This window comes from Octopus sinensis, linkage group LG17, assembly GCF_006345805.1.
Source record: "Octopus sinensis linkage group LG17, ASM634580v1, whole genome shotgun sequence".
NCBI classification, from domain to species: domain Eukaryota; kingdom Metazoa; phylum Mollusca; class Cephalopoda; order Octopoda; family Octopodidae; genus Octopus; species Octopus sinensis.
This window is the reverse complement of record NC_043013.1, coordinates 14558088-14583379: the sequence shown is the minus strand read 5'-3', so window position 1 is coordinate 14583379 and position 25292 is coordinate 14558088. Positions and strand designations below refer to the sequence as shown.

At 38.0% G+C, this 25292-nt stretch overlaps 1 protein-coding gene across 5 annotated transcripts in view; it reads left to right on the top strand.

Moving 5' to 3' along the window:
* The window catches only part of LOC115221082 (probable cation-transporting ATPase 13A3), a 125637-nt gene that overhangs the window by 73721 nt on the left and 26624 nt on the right, over window positions 1-25292 (top strand). For 3 of the 5 annotated variants that reach the window (XM_029791296.2, XM_029791297.2, XM_029791295.2), the window contains 6 exons: window positions 8556-8747; window positions 14158-14256; window positions 18939-19092; window positions 19732-19852; window positions 20650-20774; window positions 21486-21658. In XM_029791296.2, coding sequence (XP_029647156.1) covers window positions 8556-8747; window positions 14158-14256; window positions 18939-19092; window positions 19732-19852; window positions 20650-20774; window positions 21486-21658 — 864 coding nt within the window. The remainder of the gene's footprint in view (window positions 1-8555; window positions 8748-14157; window positions 14257-18938; window positions 19093-19731; window positions 19853-20649; window positions 20775-21485; window positions 21659-25292) is intronic. The other 2 variants (XM_029791298.2, XM_029791299.2) reach the window with 2 other exon arrangements.

Below are 25292 nucleotides of genomic sequence, written 5' to 3'. Positions count from 1 at the left end.
GACTCCTGTTCTCTTGTCATTTTTTAATTAATATTACTCACCTAACGCTTTATCCTGAAGCATAAATATTTTCAGTTCTAACTGGTAGTTATTAGTATTACTATGCTTTAGCAAAATCAAAATTACATTCAGTGGCTTTTATGCTTAGTAACACTTTAATGCTATGGTATTTTCTCTTGGTCTTTTTCTTTTTTTTTTTTTTTGTTTTGTCTTAAATTTACTTTCAATATAAGAATCTATAACACAAGACAATCTGTTCAGAGTAAAACCTGCGTTGTGGCAAGCATTGTAGTTTGTAGAGCACAAGACATGATTCTGTATATATATGCAAACTGTGGGTGTGAGACACAAGTTTTAGCTCTTGGTAGAGGCTCACTAAGTTACATTTTTTTCTTGTACACTGTTAACGAACTTGGCGAAAGCACAGATGTTTCAGTTTCCCGCTTACCGTCTCCTGCTATTTGTAGCACCCCCGTTCAGCTAAAGGGATATTAGCGTTGCAAGCTGCATGATGACCTTATTAGTGCTGGTGTCACGAAAAAAAAAAAAAAAGCATTCAGTACACACTCTATAGTGGTTGGCATTAGGAATGCCATCCAGCCATAGAAACAATACCAAAGCAGACATTGGAATACAAAGCAGTTGGCAGACTTGTTGGATCCTATCATACCAGTATGGGACATGGACGTTAAATGATGATGATGATGGTGGTGGCGGCATTGTGGGTGTGTGTGTGTGTGTGTGTGTGCACACGTGTTTATGCATATGTATATATCCATATATGTGTCCTCATTATCAGTGTTTTGATACCTGCTTTTCATGCTTGCACAGGTTTGGTGTAATTCCTTGTGGCATATTTTCTACATTTGAATGCAAACAACTCCCATCTGTTTCCAAGAGAATTCATATTTCCCCATAAACATTTACACTGAAGATTAGAGATGAAGAATTCTGCTTGTATGATGAGGACAATCATTGCACAACTCCTGTACAATGCTTGAATAAGGAGATACACATATGTGTGTGTGTGTATGTGTGTGTATGTATGTATGTATGTATATAGATATGTATATGTATGTATGTATGTATGTATGTATGTATGTATGTACGTATGTATGTATGTATGTATGCATGTATGTGTTTGTATGTATGTACGTATGTATGTAGTGAGCTTCTTTCAGTTGGCATGTATGAAATCCACTCATGATGCTTTGGTCAGCCTTGGTTTATAGTAGAAGACACTGGCTCATGGTGTCACACCCAGTGGGTCTGAAACAGAAGCCACTTGGTTTAGAAGCTGACTTCATAACCACACAGCTATGCCTCTATATATAGTTTTGTGTGTGTGTGTATGTGTGCACATGTGCTTTGTATTGGCCAAACATAAATTTGTATTATTTAGTGATCATCATCATCATCATCATCGTCGTTTAATGTCTGCTTTCCATGCTGGCATGAGTTGGACGGTTGTGAAAGGCGGTGAGCTGGCAGAAACGTTAGCACGCCGGGCAAAATGTGTAGTCATATTTCGTCTGCCGTTACGTTCTGAGTTCAAATTCCGCCGAGGTCGACTTTGCCTTTCATCCTTTCGGAGTTGATAAATTAAGTACCAGTTACGCACTGGGATCGATATTATCGACTTAATCTGTTTGTCTTTCCTTGTTTGTCCTCTCTGTGTTTAGCCCCTTGTGGGTAGTAAAGAAATAGGTATTTCATCTGCTGTTATGTTCTGAGTTCAAATTCCGCCGAGGTCGACTTTGCTTTTCATCCTTTCGGGGTCGATTAAATAAGTACCAGTTACGCACCGGGGTCGATATAATTGACTTAATCCGTTTGTCTGTCCTTGTTTGTCCCCTCTGTGTTTAGCCCCTTGTGAGTAGTAAAGAAATAGGTTGTGATGTCCCTCTATACTCTACTCAGGTCCTCAACTTTGCCCTTCATCTTTCTAGGATCGATAAACCAATGTACCTGTCAATAGTTTGAGATCGATAAACTCACCTATGGCTTTCTCTCTCCTTACTTATAAGTCTCTTAACTATACTCAAAACCATTCTTATTTTCCTTTCATCTTTTCAAGGTTGACAATATGAGTACCAGTTGAACATTGGGGTCATTGTAATCAACTAGACCCCTGCCCCAAAATTTCAGGCCCTGTGCCTATAACACAGTTATTATCATTAATAGTTGTTCTAAGACGATGGAGATGGTCTAAATATGTTTTGTGGTTGATGTTTCTACATTTTGAGAGCAATTCTTGCTGATGTCAAATTTGTCTTTTGTCAATAAACCATATCCCAGTGATATACTGAGGTCAGTTCAAATTTCACACTACTACAGACATGCTCCTAATTTTGTGGGCTTTGGTAATTTAGATGTCATCATCATCAAAATCACTACCATTGTCATCATCACCACAACCATCATCAGCATCACCACCACCTTCTCAACCATCAGGATCAAGGTGTTGAATTGGCTAAAATCTTAGAGCCTTGTAGGATTTTTTTCTAGTTCTTTGCATTTTGAGTTCAAATTCTGCTGAGGCCAACTCTTGCCTTTTTATCTCTCCAAGGTTTATAAAGCAAAGTTCCAGCCAAGTAACAATTTGATTCAATTTACTAACCCTACCCTCCCAAATTTCTGGTCCCAGGCCTATACTAGAAACAATTCTTATGGCGTGCTGGCAGAATCTTTAGCTTTGGGGATGAAATGCTTAGCAGTATTTTTCCCATCATTACGTTCTGAGTTCAAATTCTGCTGAGGTCAATTTTGCTTCTCATCCTTTCAGGGTTGACAAATTAAGCGCCAGTGAAACACAGGGGTTGATGTAATTGACTAATCTCCTCCCCCAAAATTTCAGGTCTTGTACCTATAGTAGAAAGGATTATTATTATTATTGTTGAAAGTGGTGAGCTGGCTAAATTGTTACCATACCAGACTAAATGCTTAGTCGCTTTTCTACTGACTTAATATTCTGAGTTCAAATGCCGCCAAGATCAACTTTGCATTTCATCCTTTTGGGGTTGGTAAAATAAGTACCAGTTGAGCTCTGGCTTCAATGTAATCGACATATCCCCTCCCCTGGAATTGCTGGCCTTGTGCCAAAATTTGAAGCCACTATTATTATTATTAATTTCTTCTGGGTCTTTATGTTCCAAGCTCAAATTCCACTGAGGCTGATTTTACCTTTCATCCTGTCAGGGTTAATACAATAAATACCAGTCAATTACTAGGCAAATGTAATTGACTAATCAGCTACCCTAAATTTCAGGCCTTTTGCCCAGAGTATAAAGGATTATTATAATTATTGTTGTTGTTATTTTGCCCGTCGCTATGTTCTGAGTTCAAATTCCACTGAGGTCGAATTTGCCTTTCATCCTTTCAGGGTTGATAAATAGTGAAACACTGGTGTCGATGTAATCGACTAGACCCCTACCCCATAATTTCAGGACTTGTGCCTTTAGTAGAAAGGATTATTATTATTATCATTATTATGGTGGCAAGCTGGCAGAAGTGTTAGCACACTGGGCAAAATGTTTAGCGGTATTTCACCTGCCTTCACATTCTGAGTTCAAATTCCACCAAGGTTGACTTTACCTTTCATCTTTTTGGGCTCAGTAAAATAAGTACTAGTTGCGTACTGGGCTCGATGTAATCGACTATCCCCTTCCCTCAAATTTCAGGCCTTGTGCCTATAGTAGAAAGGATTATTATTATTATTAGTTTAAATTTTGCCAAGGTTGACTTTGCCTTTCATCCTTTCGGGGTCAATAAATTAAGTACCAGTGAAACACTAGGATTGATGTAATCACTAGTCCCCTACCCCCAAATTTCAGGCCTTGTGCCTATAGTAGAAAGGATTATTATTTATTATTATTATTATTATTATTATTATTATTATTATTATTATTATATCACCTATTGTTTGTCAGTCAATGACAGGAGTTCCTGTATTACAGCCCTGGAATTTTGTTGCATCTTGATTTTTATCGTAATGACTTGAGTCTTAGAGTCTTGTTTAAGACTCTAAGAGTGACAAGGTTTTGCATGCCTGCTTGCTCTTGCATTGTGTTGTCACTCCAAATGATGCATCTTGAGTTGAAAATCTTTGTTGTAGTTATTGTTGTAGCATCTCAGACAAAAATGTTTTGTGATATTAGTTGCACTACTGTACATAGAAGGAGCGAGGGCAGCACCAGTATATGGAGGGAAAGAGGGCAGCGCCAGTTCATGGAGGGAGAGAAGGCAGGCACCAGATTGGTGTTCATTTACATCTGAGTAAGCTAGAGCTACATGAAATTAAGGTCCTTGCTCAAGGGCACAGTGTGCTGCCCAGTCCAAGAATTGAACTCACAAACCTTCTAATTGTGCGTCTGACACATAATTGTGAAGCCACATATCTTTACAGCTCCATGAAACTTCATGAGGAAATATAAAATTAAATTTAATCATTATGTTACAGTGAGAAGACAGGTATGCAGACCTGGAACAGATCTGGAACAGATCTGGAGTAGAGAGAGCATGTTGTTGATGAAGTTGTGAATCGCTACAAAAAGACTTTGACAAACCCGGCTGATTGATTGATTGACTGAACAATTACTCAAATAATCAATTAGTTAATTGGTTGACTAGTTGACTAATAATAATAAAAAGAAGTGAAATAGAACCAGTGTGTGTGTTTATTATTGGCATAATAACCTTCCCAAGACAGGACAAAATCTGTTTTGATACACGAGTTTACATGAAGAATCTTGCAAATGAAAATCAAAATGTTACGTTATGAAATAAATTAAAGAAATATTAGATGTTTTAGTTTTTGTTTGTTTTGGATTAAGAAATCAAACATGTTTTGAAATATATCCTTCCTTGATGTTGTAGTTGTTTTCTGTTTTTTTATTCAAAGCTTTTTTCTTTTTTAAATATTTCCTTCTGTTTTACCACTCCTTAGTCAGTAGTAATAGCATGTGTGCTCTCTCACTGTAGATGTGATGGTATTTGGAAACAAACTAATATATATATATATATGTGTGGAGGCGCAATGGCCCAGTGGTTATGGCAGTAGACTCATGGTCGTAGGATTGCGGTTTCGATTCCCTGATCAGGCGTTGTGAGTGTTTATTGTGTGAAAACACCTAAAGCTCCACGAAGCTTCGGCAGGGGGTGGTGGCGATCCCTGCTGTACTCTTTCACCACTATATTCTCTCACTCTTTCTTCTGTTATCCTGCTTGCTTAGCCAGCGGGGTGGCGTCATTTGAAGGCTAAAAACAATGCGAAGGGCATTGTGACCAGCGATGTGTAATAACATCTGGTAGCCTGGTCGGTCACGTGATCATGTGATATATATATATATATATCACATGATATATATATCACATATATATATATATATATATATGTATATGTATATGTATATATATATGTATATATTTAATGGTAGTCTCTCAATCTGATGAAGACTGTTCTGCAATTTCTTACTAAACATCTTGCTCAGATGATTTGTTTTTAGTGATCAAATATTTGTGTTGTATATAAGCTTACTCCCGCCATCAGATTGTCATTGCTTGTATAGGTACATGGTGTTCCACACATCAGGTTCTGAAGTGATTGCAGAGCACCATGATATGAAGTGTTTTGCTCAGAACAGGAATCGAAACCACAGTCTAGTGATTATGAGTGCAACACCTTAATACTCTGGCTACTAGGCACCGCCCTGTCAGATCATCATCATCATCATCGTTTAACGTCCATTTTCCATGCTAGCATGGGTTGGACGGTTCAACTGGGGTCTGGGAAGCCAGTAGGCTGCGCCAGGCCCAGTCTGATCTGGCAGTGTTTCTACAGCTGGATGTCCTTCCTAACGCCAACCACTCCGTGAGTGTAGTGGGTGCTTTTTACGTGCCACCTGCACAGGTGCCAGACGACTCTGGCAAACGGCCACGATCGGATGGTGCTTTTTACGTGCCACTGGCACGGAAGCCAGGTGGGGCGGTGCTGGCAACGGCCACGTTCGGATGGTTCTCTTATGTGCCACTGACACTGGTATCACAGCTACAATTTCCGTAATACCAGTGCCGGTGGCACATAAGAGAACCACCGGATATATATACATATATATATATATATATATATATATATATATATATATATATACATACATACACAACACACACAAATATACATATGTGCACACCATTGAGTTTTGTTGGTTTTATGTTTGCTTTTCCGTGCTGGTATGGGTTGGACAGTTCTTCCAAAGACAGAGTTCATGGCTAGATGCCTTTCCTAATGCTAACCCTTGTGGTTGTCTCCTATAACATGCAGAAATATAGTGTACTTTTCAAAAAACTGGGATGCGCACAGATTTTTATATATATGATGGTTGCAACTCATGTTTTGAAAAATGCCATTGGTGGATTTTTCTCTTGAATATGAACAACACAGATGTGGTTTTTCAGCCCTGCTAGTGACCTACGTTCTTTTGCACAGATGTGCCATTGATGGGCGCCTCTTGTAGTAGGTGTTACAATATTGCTTTTGTGAACCTTCATATGACATTTCACTCTGCCTCTTGGTGCATTCTTTTCCATAGTCCTTGTAAATAAAGATGCCCTGTGTATGTGTGTGGGGATGTGTGGTTTCTTTCATACTTCTAAGGCCTGCCTCACTTAGACAGACATGCCCACACTTATTCAGGTTGTGCTCCAAAATACTCAGAAAAATGTACACCAAGACTCTTACCAAGGTCTTTCTTCAACTGTTCATGCTTCATGCAGTTTTGTTAGGGTTCTCCTTCACACCAAGCACTGCTTCCCTCAGTGATGAACCATCTGGAATAATGGTTTCCTATCCATTTTCCATGGTTTTGGCTGCCTTCATTGTGTTCTTGATACAATTCTTCAATCCTTATACCTTCTACATACATGTGTGCATGCATGCATGTATGTATGCATTATGTATGTATGTATGTATGTATGTATGTATGTATGTATGTATGTATGTATGTATGTGTATATGTGAAGGGCTCCTAGCCTTTGTTAGGGCATCCTTCTAGGAGAAGGTAACTCAGGTAACTGGGATAACTCTGACATAAAACCTGCGGCTCAGTGGTTACCAATGATGTTGACTTGTTCCTCTTTTCGGATTATGGCTGCTGTTGCTTAGTGAGTGGGATTAACTCAGTGCACAGCCTTTCCTCACTTTAAAAACAAAAATCTTCTTGCACAGGCATTGCACGATAACATTATTCATGATTGTTGATAGTGCTGTGAGTCTCAACTGAATGGCTGGCTGTAGCCTTGAAAAGCAAATAAAAGTCACATTCGATCAGAGCACCAATAACAGTTAAGCTTTGTGCAACGGCCATACTCGATAACGAGGGGGCAGCCATCATGTATGTATGTACATACGTATGTAAGTATGCATGTACACTACCGTCAGAAATCAATTAGCACCCTTGATTTGCTCTTCACTCAAGGTATGTGCTGTCACCTAGTGGCCATATCTCGAGCTATTGCTTTGTTGCGAGTTCACTGTTGCGCAGAACGATGACGTAACTTTGTTTGCAGAGCAGTTTGAGAGTCTACAGCCTTATGATGTTGACATAGCAGTGCAACAAATTGGAGTGCGGATGCAGACAAATCTTCCTTTGTTTAATAGATATAGGTAGCGCCTCGCAAGGACCGAAATCACACCATACTAAGTTTTCTCATCGCGTAAGACGTTTTGAACAGCTCATAGGTTAATTGATTTAACCTATTTAATGTAGAAATTTGAGAAGTGCTAATTAATTTCTGACGCAAGTGTACATATGGTGCAAACACACACATTACACTGTGTGTATAGCTCCATTGTATTTACAGCTTTTGGTGTTAGGTTTACATTTATTTGAGTCAGGCAAGTCTTGTGATGGTGATGATGATGGTACTGATGTTTCATTTGTATATTTTTTTTTTTTCATTTTTGCCTATTTTTCATTTTTTGTTTTAGTTTTATTGGGATTTTCCTGCTATCTTCTGTCATTTTATTTTTCATCCTCATCTGTATCCTCTTCCTCTTCTTTTGTTTTATTTCTTTCTTTTGGTCTTTGGTTGCTTTCTCCCTCTGCCTTTTTTTGTTGTCATCATCTTGTTTTTCTTCTCTCCCTTTCTGTTTCTTTTCTTTCTCTCACTTTTTCCTTTTTGCTTTTCTTCCCTTTTCATTCTTTTCTGCCTCTCTCTCTCTCTCTCTCTCTCTCTCTCTTTCCCTGTCTCTCTTTTTGTTTTCATCTCTCATTGTTTTCTCTCATCTTTATTTTCTTATTCTCATTCCCATTTCCTGGTTCTTCTCTTCTTTCATCTCCTTTCAATTCTTGTGTCTGTCTTCAATTTTTATAATTTTTATTTCTACTACTGCCACTACCGTTGTTATTGTTACTGTTGTAGTTATTGTTATTACCAGACGTTAGTGTCTACTGACACCATATTCCACCATCATACAGTGACCGTTTCCTCTCTGTGAATAAATGTGTATACATTTCTCTCTTCTTCTCTTCTCCTCTTTTCTCTTCTCCGTTGAGCAGGTACTGGACGAACCTGGTAAAGACACAACACGCTTTGATAGTCTCATGCCGACGGTGGTGCGTCCGCGCAGCACCTCAATCACTGCTACTGCCTCTACTTCTGACCTTACCACTACTTCTGCAGAGAATAACGACGCCTTATTTGCCACTTCTAATGGTTCATTCTTGCATCTCGGTGATTCTGATTCCGTGGTAGGAAATAAATACTGGCCCCCCTTTCCTGCTGTGTTTTTTTTTATATTTTAATTTTTTTTTTTAATTATAAAATTTTTTTGAAGCTTATTTTTCAACCCTTTGTTTGCATGAAACTGACAGAAGATAAACAATAATAATGCCTGGATATTATTATTATTATTATTATTATTATTATTATTAACAAGGTGGTAAGCTGGCAGAAATGTTAGCACACCAGGCAAAATGCTTAGCAGCATTTAGTCCATCTTTACATTCTGAGTTCAAATTCTGCCAAGGTCATCTTTGCCTTTCATCCTTTTGGGATCGATAAAGTAAGTACCAGTTGAGTACCCGGGTCGATGTGGTCAACTAACCCCCTCCCCCAAAATTTCAAATCTTGTGCCTTTAGTAGAAAGGATTATTATTATTATTATTATTATTATTATTAATATCATTATTATTATTATCATTATCATTATTATTATTATTATTATTATTATTATTATTATTATTATTAAGGTAGTGAACTGGCAGAATTGTTAGCATGCCAGGCAAAATGCTTTGTGGCATTTAGGCCATCTTTATGTTCTGAGTTTAAATTCTGCCAAGGTCGACTTTGTCTTTCATTCTCTTGATATTGATGAAATAAGTACCAGTTATGTACTGAGGCTCGATATAATTGACTAGCCCCCACCCCTAAATTTCAGGCCTTGCGCCTTTATTAGAAATATTCTTATCATCCTCATCAAAGTCTGGACAGACATAGGACTAGAGGTGATTACAAAAGTTTCTAACATCCGGCTACAACGAGTCACATTTTTATTATTATTATTATTATTATTATTATTATTATTATTATTATTATTATTATTGAGTGAGAGAGCAGTTCATGCCATCAAAGTGACACTGGGATAAAATATACGAAGCCCAATATATCCATCATGACTACCCATCTGATAAGGGTACACCAGGCACATGCATCACAACCATATGTGCGCGACATGGTGATCTCATATCAAGATAAACAGCACATGACCTTGCAGGTGGGGCCCAGTTAGAATTTTCTTCTGGTTGAGTAGCCCATCCCGCTCAAACGGTCCCTGAATAAGGGTTGTTTAAGGATGTTGAAAGAACCACCCATGTTTCCAGAGGTGAATTATTCAAACCCCAAAGAATCCCTCTCAACACATGGCTATGATGCTCCCCCACTACTTCTGCTCATGATCAGAGATGCACATATCGTCAGCCACTAAGGGACATGCTCAACTGGTTAAAGTCAAACAACTGACAAGCAAATCTGTGGTATTGAGCAGAATATTTGCTGTAGCCCATCTTTTATACCAAGACAAAACAATGTACATGATAACACTTGCAATCAGTTAAGATCAGAAGCCACGAGAGCCACTGCCTGGTACTGCATCAGGGCATTTATTATTATTATTATTATTATTATTATTGAGTGAGAGAGCAGTTCATGCCATCAAAGTGACACTGGGGTAAAATATACGAAGCCCAATATACCCATCATGACTACCCGTCTGATAAAGGTACACCAGGCACATGCATCACAACCATATGTGCGCGACATGGTGATCTCATATCAAGATAAACAGCACATGACCTTGCAGGTGGGGCCCAGTTAGAATTTTCTTCAGGTTGAGTAGCCCATCCTGCTCAAAAGGTCCCTGAATAAGGGTTGCTTTAAGATGTTGAACGAAACACCTATGTTTCCAGAGGTGAATTATTCAAACCCCAAAGAATCCCTCTCAACACATGGCCATGATGCTCCCCCACTACTTCTGCTCGTGATCAAAGATGCACATATCGTCAGCCACTAAGGTACATGCTCAACTGGTTAAGGCCAAACAACTGACAAGCAAATCTGTGGTATTGAGCAGAATATTTGCTGTAGCCCATCTTTTATACCAAGACAAAACAATGTACATGATAACACTTGCAATCAGTTAAGATCAGGAGCCATGAGAGCCACTGCCTGGTACTGCATCAGGGCATTTATTATTATTATTATTATTATTATTATTATTGAGTGAGAGAGCAGTTCATGCCATCAAAGTGACACTGGGGTAAAATATACGAAGCCCAATATACCATCATGACTACCCGTCTGATAAAGGTACACCAGGCACATGCATCACAACCATATGTGCGCGACATGGTGATCTCATATCAAGATAAACAGCACATGACCTTGCAGGTGGGGCCCAGTTAGAATTTTCTTCAGGTTGAGTAGCCCATCCTGCTCAAAAGGTCCCTGAATAAGGGTTGTTTAAGATGTTGAACGAAACACCTATGTTTCCAGAGGTGAATTATTCAAACCCCAAAGAATCCCTCTCAACACATGGCCATGATGCTCCCCCACTACTTCTGCTCGTGATCAAAGATGCACATATCGTCAGCCACTAAGGTACATGCTCAACTGGTTAAGTCAAACAACTGACAAGCAAATCTGTGGTATTGAGCAGAATATTTGCTGTAGCCCATCTTTTATACCAAGACAAAACAATGTACATGATAACACTTGCAATCAGTTAAGATCAGGAGCCATGAGAGCCACTGCCTGGTACTGCATCAGGGCATTTATTATTATTATTATTATTATTATTATTATTGAGTGAGAGAGCAGTTCATGCCATCAAAGTGACACTGGGGTAAAATATACGAAGCCCAATATACCCATCATGACTACCCGTCTGATAAAGGTACACCAGGCACATGCATCACAACCATATGTGCGCGACATGGTGATCTCATATCAAGATAAACAGCACATGACCTTGCAGGTGGGGCCCAGTTAGAATTTTCTTCAGGTTGAGTAGCCCATCCTGCTCAAAAGGTCCCTGAATAAGGGTTGCTTTAAGATGTTGAACGAAACACCTATGTTTCCAGAGGTGAATTATTCAAACCCCAAGAATCCCTCCTCACACATGGCCATGATGCTCCCCCACTACTTCTGCTCGTGATCAAAGATGCACATATCGTCAGCCACTAAGGGACATTCTCAACTGGTTAAGGCCAAACAACTGACAAGCAAATCTGTGGTATTGAGCAGAATATTTGCTGTAGCCCATCTTTTATACCAAGACAAAACAATGTACATGATAACACTTGCAATCAGTTAAGATCAGGAGCCATGAGAGCCACTGCCTGGTACTGCATCGGGGCATTTATTATTATTATTATTATTATTATTATTATTATTATTATTATTCATCGTTTATTATTATTATTATTATTATTATTATTATTATTATTATTATTATTATTATCTTCTGTGTCATTTTTAAAAAATTCTGCTTCTTTCATATCACAATGTCTGACCCTTAATTCCATTCTGTATATATATATATATATATATATATATATATATATATATATATGCATGCATGTGTTTATGTGTGTATGTATGTTGTGTGTGTATGTATTTTGGGCTTGCTTAAGTCATTTTCCTAATGATCCTGTTAATTGTTTAATCAACGTACCACAAAGTAACCACCTAATTTGCATGAAGGAACCAAAATGTTTATTACTTAATCTATGAATTACTGCTACTAACATTCACTCTTGGTCATTTATGAACATTCTTGCAATAATTAATATTCTTTGCTTTAATTAACCACATGAAATGAAACCTGTTGTGCTTTTAACACTTTAAATTCATATATATATGTATATATATTATCAAAATAAGCAAAAGGATATCCAAGGTAGTGTAGTACAATCATTTCATGCTACTTCATTTTATTAAACAATGTAAGTATTACATCAGTTTTAAAATGTAGAGCAATCTTCAGCCACATATAGAATTTTTAAAATTAAATTGACAATGTACATTTTATACTTATTTCATTTGCCAACATTAGTATAAGTATAAAAATGTACATTGTCCATTTAATTAAAAAAAATTCTATATGTGGCTGAAGATTGCTCTACATTTTAAAACTGATGTAATACTTACATTGTTTAATAAATGAAGTAGCATGAAACAATTGTACTACACTACCTGGATATCCTTGTTACTTATTTTGATTATAATCACCCCATTTGATTTATATGGGTAATACCATACCAAATTCTGGTGCATCTAACTTAAGTACCATATTCATCTGAATCTAAATCTTGCTAAACTTATGTATATATATATATATATATATATATATATATATATATATATATATATGCATGTGTGCGTGAGTGTATGTGTACACAGACACAGACACACACACACTATGTGTGCTTTAAAATACAAATAAGTGAGGAAAGTATGTAATACATGCAGTAGTGATTTTGTTGTTCATTTGTTTGTAACTGACAAATGCCAAGAAAAAAATGAAAAGTTGTGAAACTCAGAGTATCACAAAAGTGGAACACCAACTTCAACATGATGAATAAACCCTACCGGGTTGTTTTTTGTTCTTGCTTGCTCGTGCGCGCGCACTCACACACACACACATGTGTGAATAAATATATATATGCATGCATCTATATATATATATTAAAAAAAAGTAGTGACAGCAAATTTGGGAAATTCTAAAAGATTTGTGCCATTCTGTTTTTTATTTAGATGTTTTTATAAAATTAATAAATTTTAATTTTGGAAAATTTATATATATATATATATATATGTATATATATAGGTGCAGGAGTGGCTGTGTGGTAAGTAGCTTGCTTACCAACCACATGGTTCCGGTTCTTTCCCACTGTGTGGCACCTTGGGCAAGTGTCTTCTATAATAGCCTTGGGCCGACCAAAGCCTTGTGAGTGGATTTGGTAGACGGAAACTGAAAGAAGCCCGTAATATATATGTATATATATATATATATATATATATATATATACACATATAAATTCACATAAGGTGGTGAGCGGGCAGAACTGTTAGCACGCTGGGTGAAATGCTTAGCAGAATTTTGTTTGTGTTTACATTCTGAGTTCAAATTCTGCCAGAGTCGGCTTTGCCTTTCATCCTTCGGGGTTGATAAAATAAATATCAGTTGAGCACTGTCGGTTGATGTAATTGACTTTTCCCGACCCCAAAATTGCTGGCCTTGTGCCAAAATTTGAAACTAATATATGTATTCACAAGTTTACCAGGCTTTTGCTTTCACCTTGAATATTGCTTTTTTATTTTCCTTGTAATCTCCTTTTGATTTCTTCTGCCCTCCTTTATCATGGCATTTTTTTTTTTACCAATTTAGCTCTCTTGCTTTATGTTCTTGCTTTTTTTTTTGACCTAATAACAAAGCAGTCACAAAACAAAACTAAAACAAAAATCAAAGAGCAAAACTAAAGAAAGCAACAAAGATCGTTGCAAGAGATCCATTTTGATCCATTTTGAGCTTTCCATGTTTCCTTCAAAGAGGTTTATGCGATGGTTTACATTCATCAGCCACTCCCATATTGATTGCAGGTGATTCAGGAGCCCGGCAGTGAGACACGGAAATTTGACAGTTTTTCACCAACTGTCGTTAAGCCTTGTTCCAGTGCTAGTTTTACAAATGTGGATCAGGTGAAATATTACTCATACTTTTATCGAAGTGATAATCTTCAGAGATTGTCAAATCTGTCTTCATTTTTTTTTTTGTTTTTTCTTCTACCACTTCTTTATCCATTACAGATTATATTTCAACTGTCGACCTGTTGGCACCAGAACATTCTCACCCGATAGTTCCCCTTTTTTTTTTTGTATGTGTAGATATCACTACTGGCAGGATATTCCATCTGCAAATAGAAAACCCTTTATAAGACTTAGAATACTGAACATTATATATTTTGAAGTATATTCTGATGAAAATAGTCATCCAATCTTTAGGCATTCATTTTCAGACTGCAGTCATCCACTTAGATGTGATGTATAGATACTAGATCATTTAGCTTTAAATACAGATCATTGTCCACCTTGTTCTCAAGTATACATACCAGATCATTTGACTGTAGACTTAGACCACAGTCCACCGATCCTTTCATCTAGCTTTGGGGAAAAAGATATCAAATAAGTCTAGTTCATTCTCAGAACACTGTCCACCTAGCTGCCAAGTATGCAAAGCAGATCATTCATGCTGATCCAGACTCAGACCACAATCTACTACGCTCTCAAAATAGACATGTGATCAAATTCAATTTAAGACCACAGCTCACCAGTCCAGGGAATTGCTCTCTGGCTCCACTTGATCTCTGCCACCCTTTTTTTTTTTTCCAAGATGTAGGTAGCCATATTGCTCCTCTACAGAAATAAGCCTGTTCTGCCCTGGCCCCTTCTCTCATACTTTTGCCCCTCATTTCCTAGCATTAAGTTGCCTACCACTCACACACACACACACACACACACACACACACACACACCTATGGGTTCATAGTCTTGCAAACTGCATGACAGTCTAACTAGTACTGGTGGCATGACCAAAAAAAAAAGCACCTAATGCACTTTGTAAAGTGGTTGGTGTCTAGCTACAGAAACCATACTAAAGCAGGCCCTAGTGCATGATGCAGTCCTTGGGCTCCACTGGATCCTAACAAACTGTCCAACCCTTACCAGCAAGGAACATGGGCATTAAACGATGATGCTGATTAATCAGATATTACACTTCATAGTAATAGTCTCCGTCTGTTGCTATATCACTGGACCATGACTAAAGTTTTGATGCCGTTCTCTATGTTAAGTAAGGAGCGTTTGCATGTGTATAGGGATGTATAAAGGTGGCGAAGTGGTGGAGTCATGATAGCATCAGGTGGAGTGCCTTGTGGTATTTATTCTGGCTGTCTATGATCTGTGCTCAAATCCCTCTTAAGATCCACTTTGTCGTCATTGTTTCAGAGTTGATATATAAAGTAGCAGCCTAATACTAAGGCTGATTCTCCCACTTTTCTGTCTGTCTGTCTGTCTGTCTGTCTGTCTGTCTGCTGTCTGTCTCTCTTTCTCTCCCCTCCCCCTCTCCCTCTCTCTCTATATATATAAATTGAATAATCAGGGTAGAAATTGATATATATATATATATATATATATATATATATATATATATATGCTGTCTGTCTTTCTCTTTGTCTGTCTCTCTTTCTCTTCGTCTCACTTTCTCTCTCTCCTTCCCTTTCTCCCCCTCTCCCCCTGGATTGGTTATGCTATTCAAAATCCAGCTCTGTCACTTAGTGTCACACTGATGTGATCTGAAAGTTACATTAAGGATACATATATATGTCCCTGGAATACTCAGCCATTTAGAAGTTAATTTTACAAATAAGAATCTAGCTGACCCTGAAACTGAATGCTTGTCATCAAGACTAGTGGCAAATCCACCATATTGTATGTAATGGCCGACTTCCATATTGAGCTCATATTCATGCTCCGGGTATCCATCACCAAGTGGGTAGTTTTTATTGGGTACCTCACATGACACTGCACACATTCATATACACCCACTTATGTCAATGTGGAGGCACATGGCCCAGTGGTTAGAGCAGCGGACTCGCGGTTGAAGGATCATGGGTTCGAATCTCAGACTGGGCGATGTGTGTGTTTATGAGCGAAACACCTAAGCTCCACGCGGCTCCGGCAGAAGGTAATGGCGAACTTCTGCTGACTCTTTCGCCACAACTTTCTCTCTTTCCTTCTGCATCTTGCAACTCACCTGCGATGGATTGGCGTTCCATCCAGGTAGGGAAACCTATACGCTAAGGAAACCGGCCCTTATGAGCCAGGCATGGCTCGAGAAGGAACAACTTATGTCAATATACATGTACACAAAACATACAAGTACACAAATACACACTCAAGCACCCACTCACCTACACATATACAAACACATACAGGCACTCATGTACATACTCACACATGCACACTCACTCACATTTTCTCATACACACTTTCTTGCATGCACTCTCACACATACACACTCTTACACACACACATACATACATACACACACACACACACACACACACACACACACACACACACACACACAGAGTTTCTAAATGCTTTTTCATTTGAATTTTGTTTTTATAATCTCACACCAACATCCCTATATCGATCCCCTTAGCTACACACCAACTAACCTTTTATTGACCCCTAAGCTACACACCAACCTTCCCTATACTGACTACTTATATTGCCCCTGTGCTAAGCTACAGTTCCACGTAGAGACCCCTCCTATATTGTTCCCCAAACTACACACCAACCCACCTATTTTTTCCCCAGCTAAGCTACAATCCCCCCCTGTACTGACCAACCTATATTCCCCACTGCTTAGCTTACACCCACCACCCTGATAGAAACCCTTCTATTTTGCTCCCATCAGTTTAAACTGCTTGAATGTTTGAAAATGATTTTCTTAATGGACTTGATAACAAATATTATATTTCTAAAATGTTGTTTACTGAAAATTTTACTCCTCTGCCATCCTACCAGTTTTGCTCCCTAAAAAACTCCAACCCAGAAGTTTTGAATTTAAAAAATGTTATTTTAAGTGAATGTATATTTTTTTGTTTGCTTGTGTGACCTTAACAATGGAGAAGACAGAAATTGATCTGGAAATGAAAATGAAGTATTTAAAAAAAAATATTCTTTTTTTCCTAATGTATCATTTTGATAAATTAGTTGTTACTTAACAAACTCAGCTGACACAAACCCAGCCTACTTTAGTGTATGAGATGATATCAAAAAGTTCCCCAACTAATGTTTAATAAAATAATTACTTATTTACCTAAGTCTTATCATCATCTCCTTTGAAATAGTCATCTTGCACAACAATACACTCGTCCCAGCATTCCTGCCATGTCTGGAATCCAACCTGGTTGTCATTTTCTGTATGTGAGTCAAGGACTTTCTGTGATTTGCTCTTGATCTCGACAATGATGTTAAAATGCCAACCTTTGAGTTGCATTCTCATCTTGGGGAAGAAAAGTCCACAGGTGCTAAATCTGGCGAATAGGGCGGGTTCAGTAGTGGTACCATGTTGTTTTTGGTGAGAAACACAAGTGAACAGAGCTTGGAAATAATGTACATTGTAATCATGAAGAATCCAATTCTTCATGCTCCACAGATACTGTCACTTTTAGCCACATGCTTTCACTTGACTGGTTTAAGGTTTATAGGATGTGTCTCCATGAATGTGGTAGCGAGGGCCTAGAGCTGTGTGTTTCCATATATATATGGGTAGTGGTGAGAACCTAGATCTATTTATCCTGATTTTTGTTGTGAAGATCTAGAAGTGTGTGTCCCTTTATAGTGAGGGCTTTGAGTTGTTGTCCCTATATGTGTAGTGATGAGGGCCTAGAGCTGTGTGTACTGCCTGTATGTTGGTGCTATTGAATGATACTGTACACCAGTGTGGTAGCTACACTCGATAGAAATGACATTAATATGGTTTATAACAATAGGGAACCGCTTACTTAAGAATAGAGAAGTGGGTCCTCATATGAAATTGTAATCTTTCAATATTCCGATATCAATGGGGTAGAAATTTAGCTGTTTGCAATGACATAATTTGAAACCACATCACTGAGGTTCATAACAAGTCTTGTCTAGTTTAAGAACCATTTGTTTGAGTGTGAATAAGTGAGGGAAAGAATGAAAGAATTCTATAAAAGAGGTTTGGTGGTGTTTACAGGCTGGAGTGAACTTTAAACCTACTTTCTGTTCGGTAACTCTGTAGAAAATAATTTTCCAGGTGAAAGTTTTCTATAGAATTACTTTAAATTTTTTTAAGAAATGTTGTTCAAATTCATTGATAAAATTTTGCAAAACTTTGGTCTAAATAGTTTTGGAAAGCATAACAATTCCTTAACATTATCTATAATTTTAAAAAGATCCAGAATAAATTTTTAAAATGTATTAAAGAGAAATTTTGTACTTCCTTGACTTTTAACAGTATATTAAATTGTAATGTTAACTAAATATTTTAAATTATAAATTTAACAGTTTTCTCAATCAATCATTATAATTAAATATCAGTTTAAATCTAACCAAATATTTTAAATATTATGACAAATTATAAATTTCAACAAAATATCAAATTTTGAATTTAACATGACATTTTAAATGATATAAATTTCACTGAATACTTGTGAATTGCAAATTTGATTATAATCAAATTGTAAATTTCCATTGAAGAATGGCAAAATTTCTGAAGAATGTTTTTTTTAGTCTTTGAAGAATACATTCCCTTTCTCTTCTCCCTCTCTGCTTATGTGCCATAGACTTCCCTTGAAGTCGGAATTGTGCGACAGTTCACTTTTACCTCAAGTCTTCAGCGTATGAGTGTGATTGTTCGCACACTTGGTACCAACCATATGGACATTTATTCGAAAGGGGCTCCAGAGAAGATTGCATCACTGTGTAACCCAGACACTAGTACGTACTTGTTAATGTCTTTTTTTTTCTCTTTGATGGTGGAGGTGTGGCTATGTGGTTAAGAAACTTGCTTCCCAATCATGTAGTCTTTGGTTCAGTGCTTTTTTAAGTTTTCCATTGAACTGATGATGATGATGATGATGCAGCAGTGGTGAGAGTTGCAGTGTTGATGATGGTGATGAATGGTGGTATTGATGACGATGGTGTAGGGGTGGTTAATATTGGTGGTGATAATGAGGACGATGTTTATGTTGGTGGTGGTGGTGATGATGATAATGATGATGATGATGATGATGATGATGATGATCGTGGTAGTGGTGGTGGAGATGGTGAGAGTTGCAGTTGTAGGCTGTTCATGATCAGTATGGTGGTAGTGTTGATGATGATGACAAATGGTGGTTGAGATGGTGATGATGATGATGATGATAGAAGTGAGAATGGTAGTGGTAGTGGTGGAAGGTATATTAGTGATGATGTTTGTGGTGATAATGAAGTTGGTGTTGTTTATGTTGATGATGATGATGATAATGGTGGTGATGATAAGAAAGATGATGAGAAACCAGCATACAATCTTCTACCCTTTATTCATTTACCCTATTATTTTCTTGTATCTTTTTCCTTTCCTTTTCTTCTCCAAAGTTCCCGCAGATTTCTCTGATACTCTCCACAAATACACAGTGCAAGGGTTCCGTGTTCTTGCCTTATCCTGGAAGGAACTGGACCCTAAACTCACCTGGCACCAGGCACAGCGGATAAGCCGGTTAGTATGTTGTCTCATTGAAATTCTATAATATTTGTTATATGTTGATGTATGCATATGTGTGTTTATATACATACAGACATACAGCTTGTATGTATGTATACTTATATATATGCATGTATGTGTGTATACGTATATATATGCATGTATGCATGCATGTAAATCACATGGCTCTGGGTTCAGTCTCACTGCATGGCACCTTGGGCAAGTGTCTTCTATAGCCTCAAGCCAACTAAAGCCTTGTGAGTGGATTTGGTAGATGGAAACTAAAAGAAGCCTCTCGTGCATATACATATGTGTGTGTGTGTCTGAGTTTGTCCCCTATCATCACTTGACAACCGGTATTAGTATATTTGCATCCCCATAACTTAGTTGTTCGGCAAAAGCAACTGATGAAATAAGTACCAGGCTTTCAAAAGAAAATGTACTGGGGGGGTCGATCCATTCGACTAAAAATTCCTCAAGTTTGTTTGACTAAACCCTTCAAGGCAGTACTCCAGCTTGGCCACAGTCCAGTGGCTGAAACAAACGATAAATGATGACACTTCTACGATGTAGTTAGTTGGTTTTAGATTATTCTTTTGTATGTCTCAGCTCTACAGCTGCGGCCATGCTGGAGCACTGTCTGAGAGAAAAGTAGCCAGCAAGCCACTAAAGAGAACCATATTTGGTACCTCTCTGTTTACGGTTGAGTGCGTTATGTCATTATGTGAAAGTTTCTGATTAATGATTATTAGCAAGAATTGATCTTTTTTGTTTTTTTGAAATTTATGTTTTGTTTCATTGACCATTTTCAGTGAGAAAGTGGAACATAATTTAAACTTCCTGGGATTGCTTATAATGAAGAATACCTTGAAACCAGAGTCAGCACCAGTCATCAAGACTTTGCAAGCTGCAAATATTCGCTCAGTGATGGTGACAGGTAGGATTTATTATTATTACTGCTGTTGCTGTTGTTGTTGTTGTTTTGGTGGTGGTGGTGGTGTTGATGTTCACAATAAATTTGACTTTTCTCTCTTTATCAGAGTCAAGTTTACTATGAATATCAAGTTGACTAGAACTTTGTGTTCTGTTTGTCGGCAAGCCCCAGTCAACTTAGACAGCATACACATCTGTGTGTGTGTTCATCTAAGTACATGTGCATATGTATATTTTCTTCCGGTCATTCAAAATGTGACTGCGTGTGTACCGTTGGCGATTTTTTTTCCTCTGTCTTCCCTTCTCTGGATCTTTCTTTTTCCTGTGTTTCCGACGAAGAGCTCTGCTTAAAACGTTAAACCCTCCTTCTTTCCTGAGCGTCCAATAATACTATATTTGTTCCACGTCTTCGCGTTGTTGTGCTTTTTTGTGCTTTCATGTTTGGATTAACTTTATATATATATATGTATGTGTGTGTATACCTATGTATGTGTATTCTTCTATGTATGCGTGTATGTTTACACCTAAGTATGTGTGTATATGCATATGCATTTGTACATATGTGTATGTATATGTGTGTATAAATACATGCACACACACACACACGTGTGTGTGAGTGTATGTTTGTGTGTATATATGTGTGTGTGTGTGTGTGTGTGTGTGTGTGTGTGTGTGTGTATTTATGCATGTATACATATGTTTCTAAATATTTCAGGAGATATGATTCTGACAGCTGTCAGTGTTGCTAGGAACTGTGGAATGGTGAAGCCAAAAGAAAATGTGATCATCGTTAACGCCTCACCTCCAGAAGATGGCCAGGAAGCTCAGATCCATTGGGAACAATCTGAGTCCGTCACAGATGACTCTCTCAGTGAATCTGATCAAGAGGTAACTACGCATACCGATATATAGACACATACACTCACACACACAAAGATATACATATACACCACATACGCACACAAACATGAACTGCACCCATACAATGTACCATTCTTTTCACATTGATATTCTGTGCAATTATTTAATTATTTCACTCCTGTTGTTCTCTGCATTTTATTTCATCAGCTGTACTCCTTGTTTCATCCGCTTGTCCTTTCCTTTCTTTTACTTTTTGCATTCCCCCATTGACTCTATTTTCTCTGTATCCCTCTGTCCATCATCTTTTTCTCTCTGCATACTCCACTTTAACTATATGCCCTCTTTATATCTCCATCTATACCGTATATTTTACTCTCCGCATCCCCATTCTATCCATTATCTATACTTGCCTTTTTTTCATCCAAGAGCCAGCCCCTTTTACCAACCCATCCTCTTTTACTCTCTGTGTACCTTAATTACCTACACTCTTTGTTTTCCCCACCAACACTCTTTTTCTCTGTATGAAGATTTTCAAATTTTTTCCTTTCCTCCCACATCAGTCTTGTATCCGTATGTCTTCAATTTATTCCATTTTCTCTGATTGTTTCTCTGCTTTGCATTGATTTCCCTTTGTCCTTGGGTTCCAAGAAAGAAAAATTGATTTCTAAAAGTTTATTATTATTATTATTATTATTATTATTATTATTATTGTTATTATTTCAGTGTCAATAAAATAAGTACCACTTGAACACTGGGGGTTGATGTAATTGAATTACCCACTTCCTTTAAATTACTGACCTTTCTGCCAAAATCTGAAACAAATATCATTAATTATGGCAGTAAGCTAGCAGAATAGTTAACATGCTGGATAAAGTGCTTGGTGACATATTTTCCAGTTTTATGGTTTGAGTTCAAATGTTACCAAAGTTGGCTTTGTCATTCATCTTTTCAAGGTTGATAAAATAAGTATCATTTGAGTGTCCAAGCAATTGACTAGCTCCTCCCCTTAAAACTTTTAGCCTTGTGCTTATAGTAGAAAGAATTATTATTATTATTATTATTATTATTATTATTATTATCTGTCTGGCCCCGTGTCGGTGGCATGTAAAAGCACCATCCGTTCGTGTCCGTTGCCAGCATCGCCTGGCCCCGTGCCGGTGACACGTAAAAGCACCATCCGTTCGTGGCCGTTCGCCAGCTCTGTCTGGCACCTGTGCAGGTGGCACGTAAAAAACACCCACTACACTCGTGGAGTGGTTGGCGTTAGGAAGGGCATCCAGCCGTAGAAACACTGCCAGATCTGACTGGGCCTGACGAAGCCTTCCAGCTTCACAGACCCCAGTTGACCCGTCCAACCCATGCTAGCATGGAAAGCGGACGCTAAACGATGATGATGATGATGATGATTATGGCATCAAGCTGGCAGAATTGTTAGCATGCTGGGCAAAATGCTTCGTGGCATTTCGTCTGTCTTTACATCCTGGTTCAAATTCTGCTGAGGTTGACTTTGCCTTTCATCTTTTTCGGGTTGATAATTAAGTACCAGCTGAGTACTGGGGTCAATGTAATCAACTTACCTGCTTTCCCAAAATTTCAGGCCTTGTGACTATAGTAGAAAGTCAGTGAGCTGGCAGGACCATTAGTATTTCATCCATCTCACAGTCTAAGTTCAAACTCCACTGAGGATGACTTTGCCTTTCATCTTTTTGGGGTCAGTAAAATAAGTACCAGTTGAGCAATGGGGTCAATTTAATTGACTTACCCCCTTCCCTGAACTTATTGGCCTTGTGCCAAAATTTGAAACCATTATTATTATTATTATTATTATTATTATTATTATTATTATTATTGTTATTGTTATTAAGGTGGCAAGCTGGCAGAATTGTTAGCATGTCAGGCAAAACATTTAGCAGTATTTTGCCTGCCATTGCATTCTGAGTTCAATTGCCACTAGGGTCAACTTTGCCTTTTATCCTTTTGGAGTTTATGGAATAATTGCAAGTTAAGCACTGGGATTAATGTCATTGACTAGCACCCCTCTGCAATATTTCATACCTAGTGCATATAGTGGAAAGAATTGTTGTTGTTATTATTATTAATAATAATAATAATGAAGATGGTGATCTTGCAGGATCATTAACAAACCATACAAACTGCTGAGCAGCATTTCTTCCCGCTCTTTACATTCTGAGTTCAAATACAACCAAAGTCAGCTTTGCCTGTCATCCTTTCAAGACTGATAAAATAAAGTACCATTCATATACCCAGGTTAATGTAATCGAGTTACTGGCCTTGTCCCAAAATTAGCAGTAGTAGTAGTAGTAGTAGTACTGCTGCTGCTGCTGGTGCTGCTGCTACTACTACTACTACTACTGTAGCAAGCTAGTAGAGTTGTAAGTACACCAGACAAAATGCTTAGTGGCGTTTCTTCTAGTTTTATATTTCAAGTTCAAATTCCACCAAGAGTGAAATTTAGTTGACGTAAGCTGGAACTGAAAGAAAACCATGCAACATCTATATTCCTCCCTGTGCCTGTCAAACCTTATGTCCCTGCCGTAAGGCTTTACTTCCACACACGCCAGCTTAATTTAATTCATCCTTAGTTGAAAGACACCTGTTGTTATGTCCTGTTATTTGCATTTGTATTTGTGTAACATTTCTCCGTTTTTTTCGTCCTTGTTTTCATTTACATTTGCTGCTTTCTGCCAAGGAATCTAATACTCTTAGCTTAGTTTTTCCTTGGGGCTGGCCAGATTGGAGCAAATAATGAGTATAACCAGCTGAAATCGCAAAGATAATCTGGTACTCGACTGAGGAAAAAAAACTCTGAATGACCCATCCTTGTTTTCTTTGTACCGACTGTCTGGATGTTTTGTGTTCTTATCCCATTTTTGTATTTTATATATATATATATATATTTTTATTGAAAGGCATCCAGCCATAGAAACCATGCCAAAGCAGACAATAAAGCATGATTTAGCCCTTGAACTCTTAGATCTTGTCAAACTGTTCAACCCATGTCAGCATGGAATGCAGCTGATAGTGTGTGTGCTTGTGTACACCTGTCTTCATGTTGTGTGACAGTTGTAAAGAAGTGTGATCGTCATACAAGTGGTGTCAATTGTTCTCATTCATCATCATCAGCCTTTAATGTTTGTTGTCCATGCTGGCATAGGTTGGATGGTTTGACCAGGGCTGGCAAGCTGAGGGGCTGCACCAGGCTCCAGTCTGATTTGACATGGTTTCTATGGCTGGTGCCTTTCCTAACGTCAACCACTCCAAGAGTGTAATAGGTGTTTTTATGTGCCAGTGGCACAACACCAGTATCTGCCATGATTATGGCTTCACTTGGCTTGATGGTTCTTCTCAAGCACAGTATATCACCAAAGGTCTTGGTCACTAGTCATTGCCTTCATGAGGCCAACATTTGAAGATCATGCTTCACCTCCTTGTCCCATGTCTTCTTGGGTTTACCTCTACCGTAGTTTCCCTCCACAGTTAAAGATCAGCACTTCTTTACACAGCTGTCCTCATCCATGCACATCACATAGCCATACCAGTGCAGTCGTCTCTATTGCACACCACATCTGATGCCTCTTATGCCTAGCCTTTCTCTCAAGATGCTACACTCTGTTGTACATGCATACTGACATTGTACATC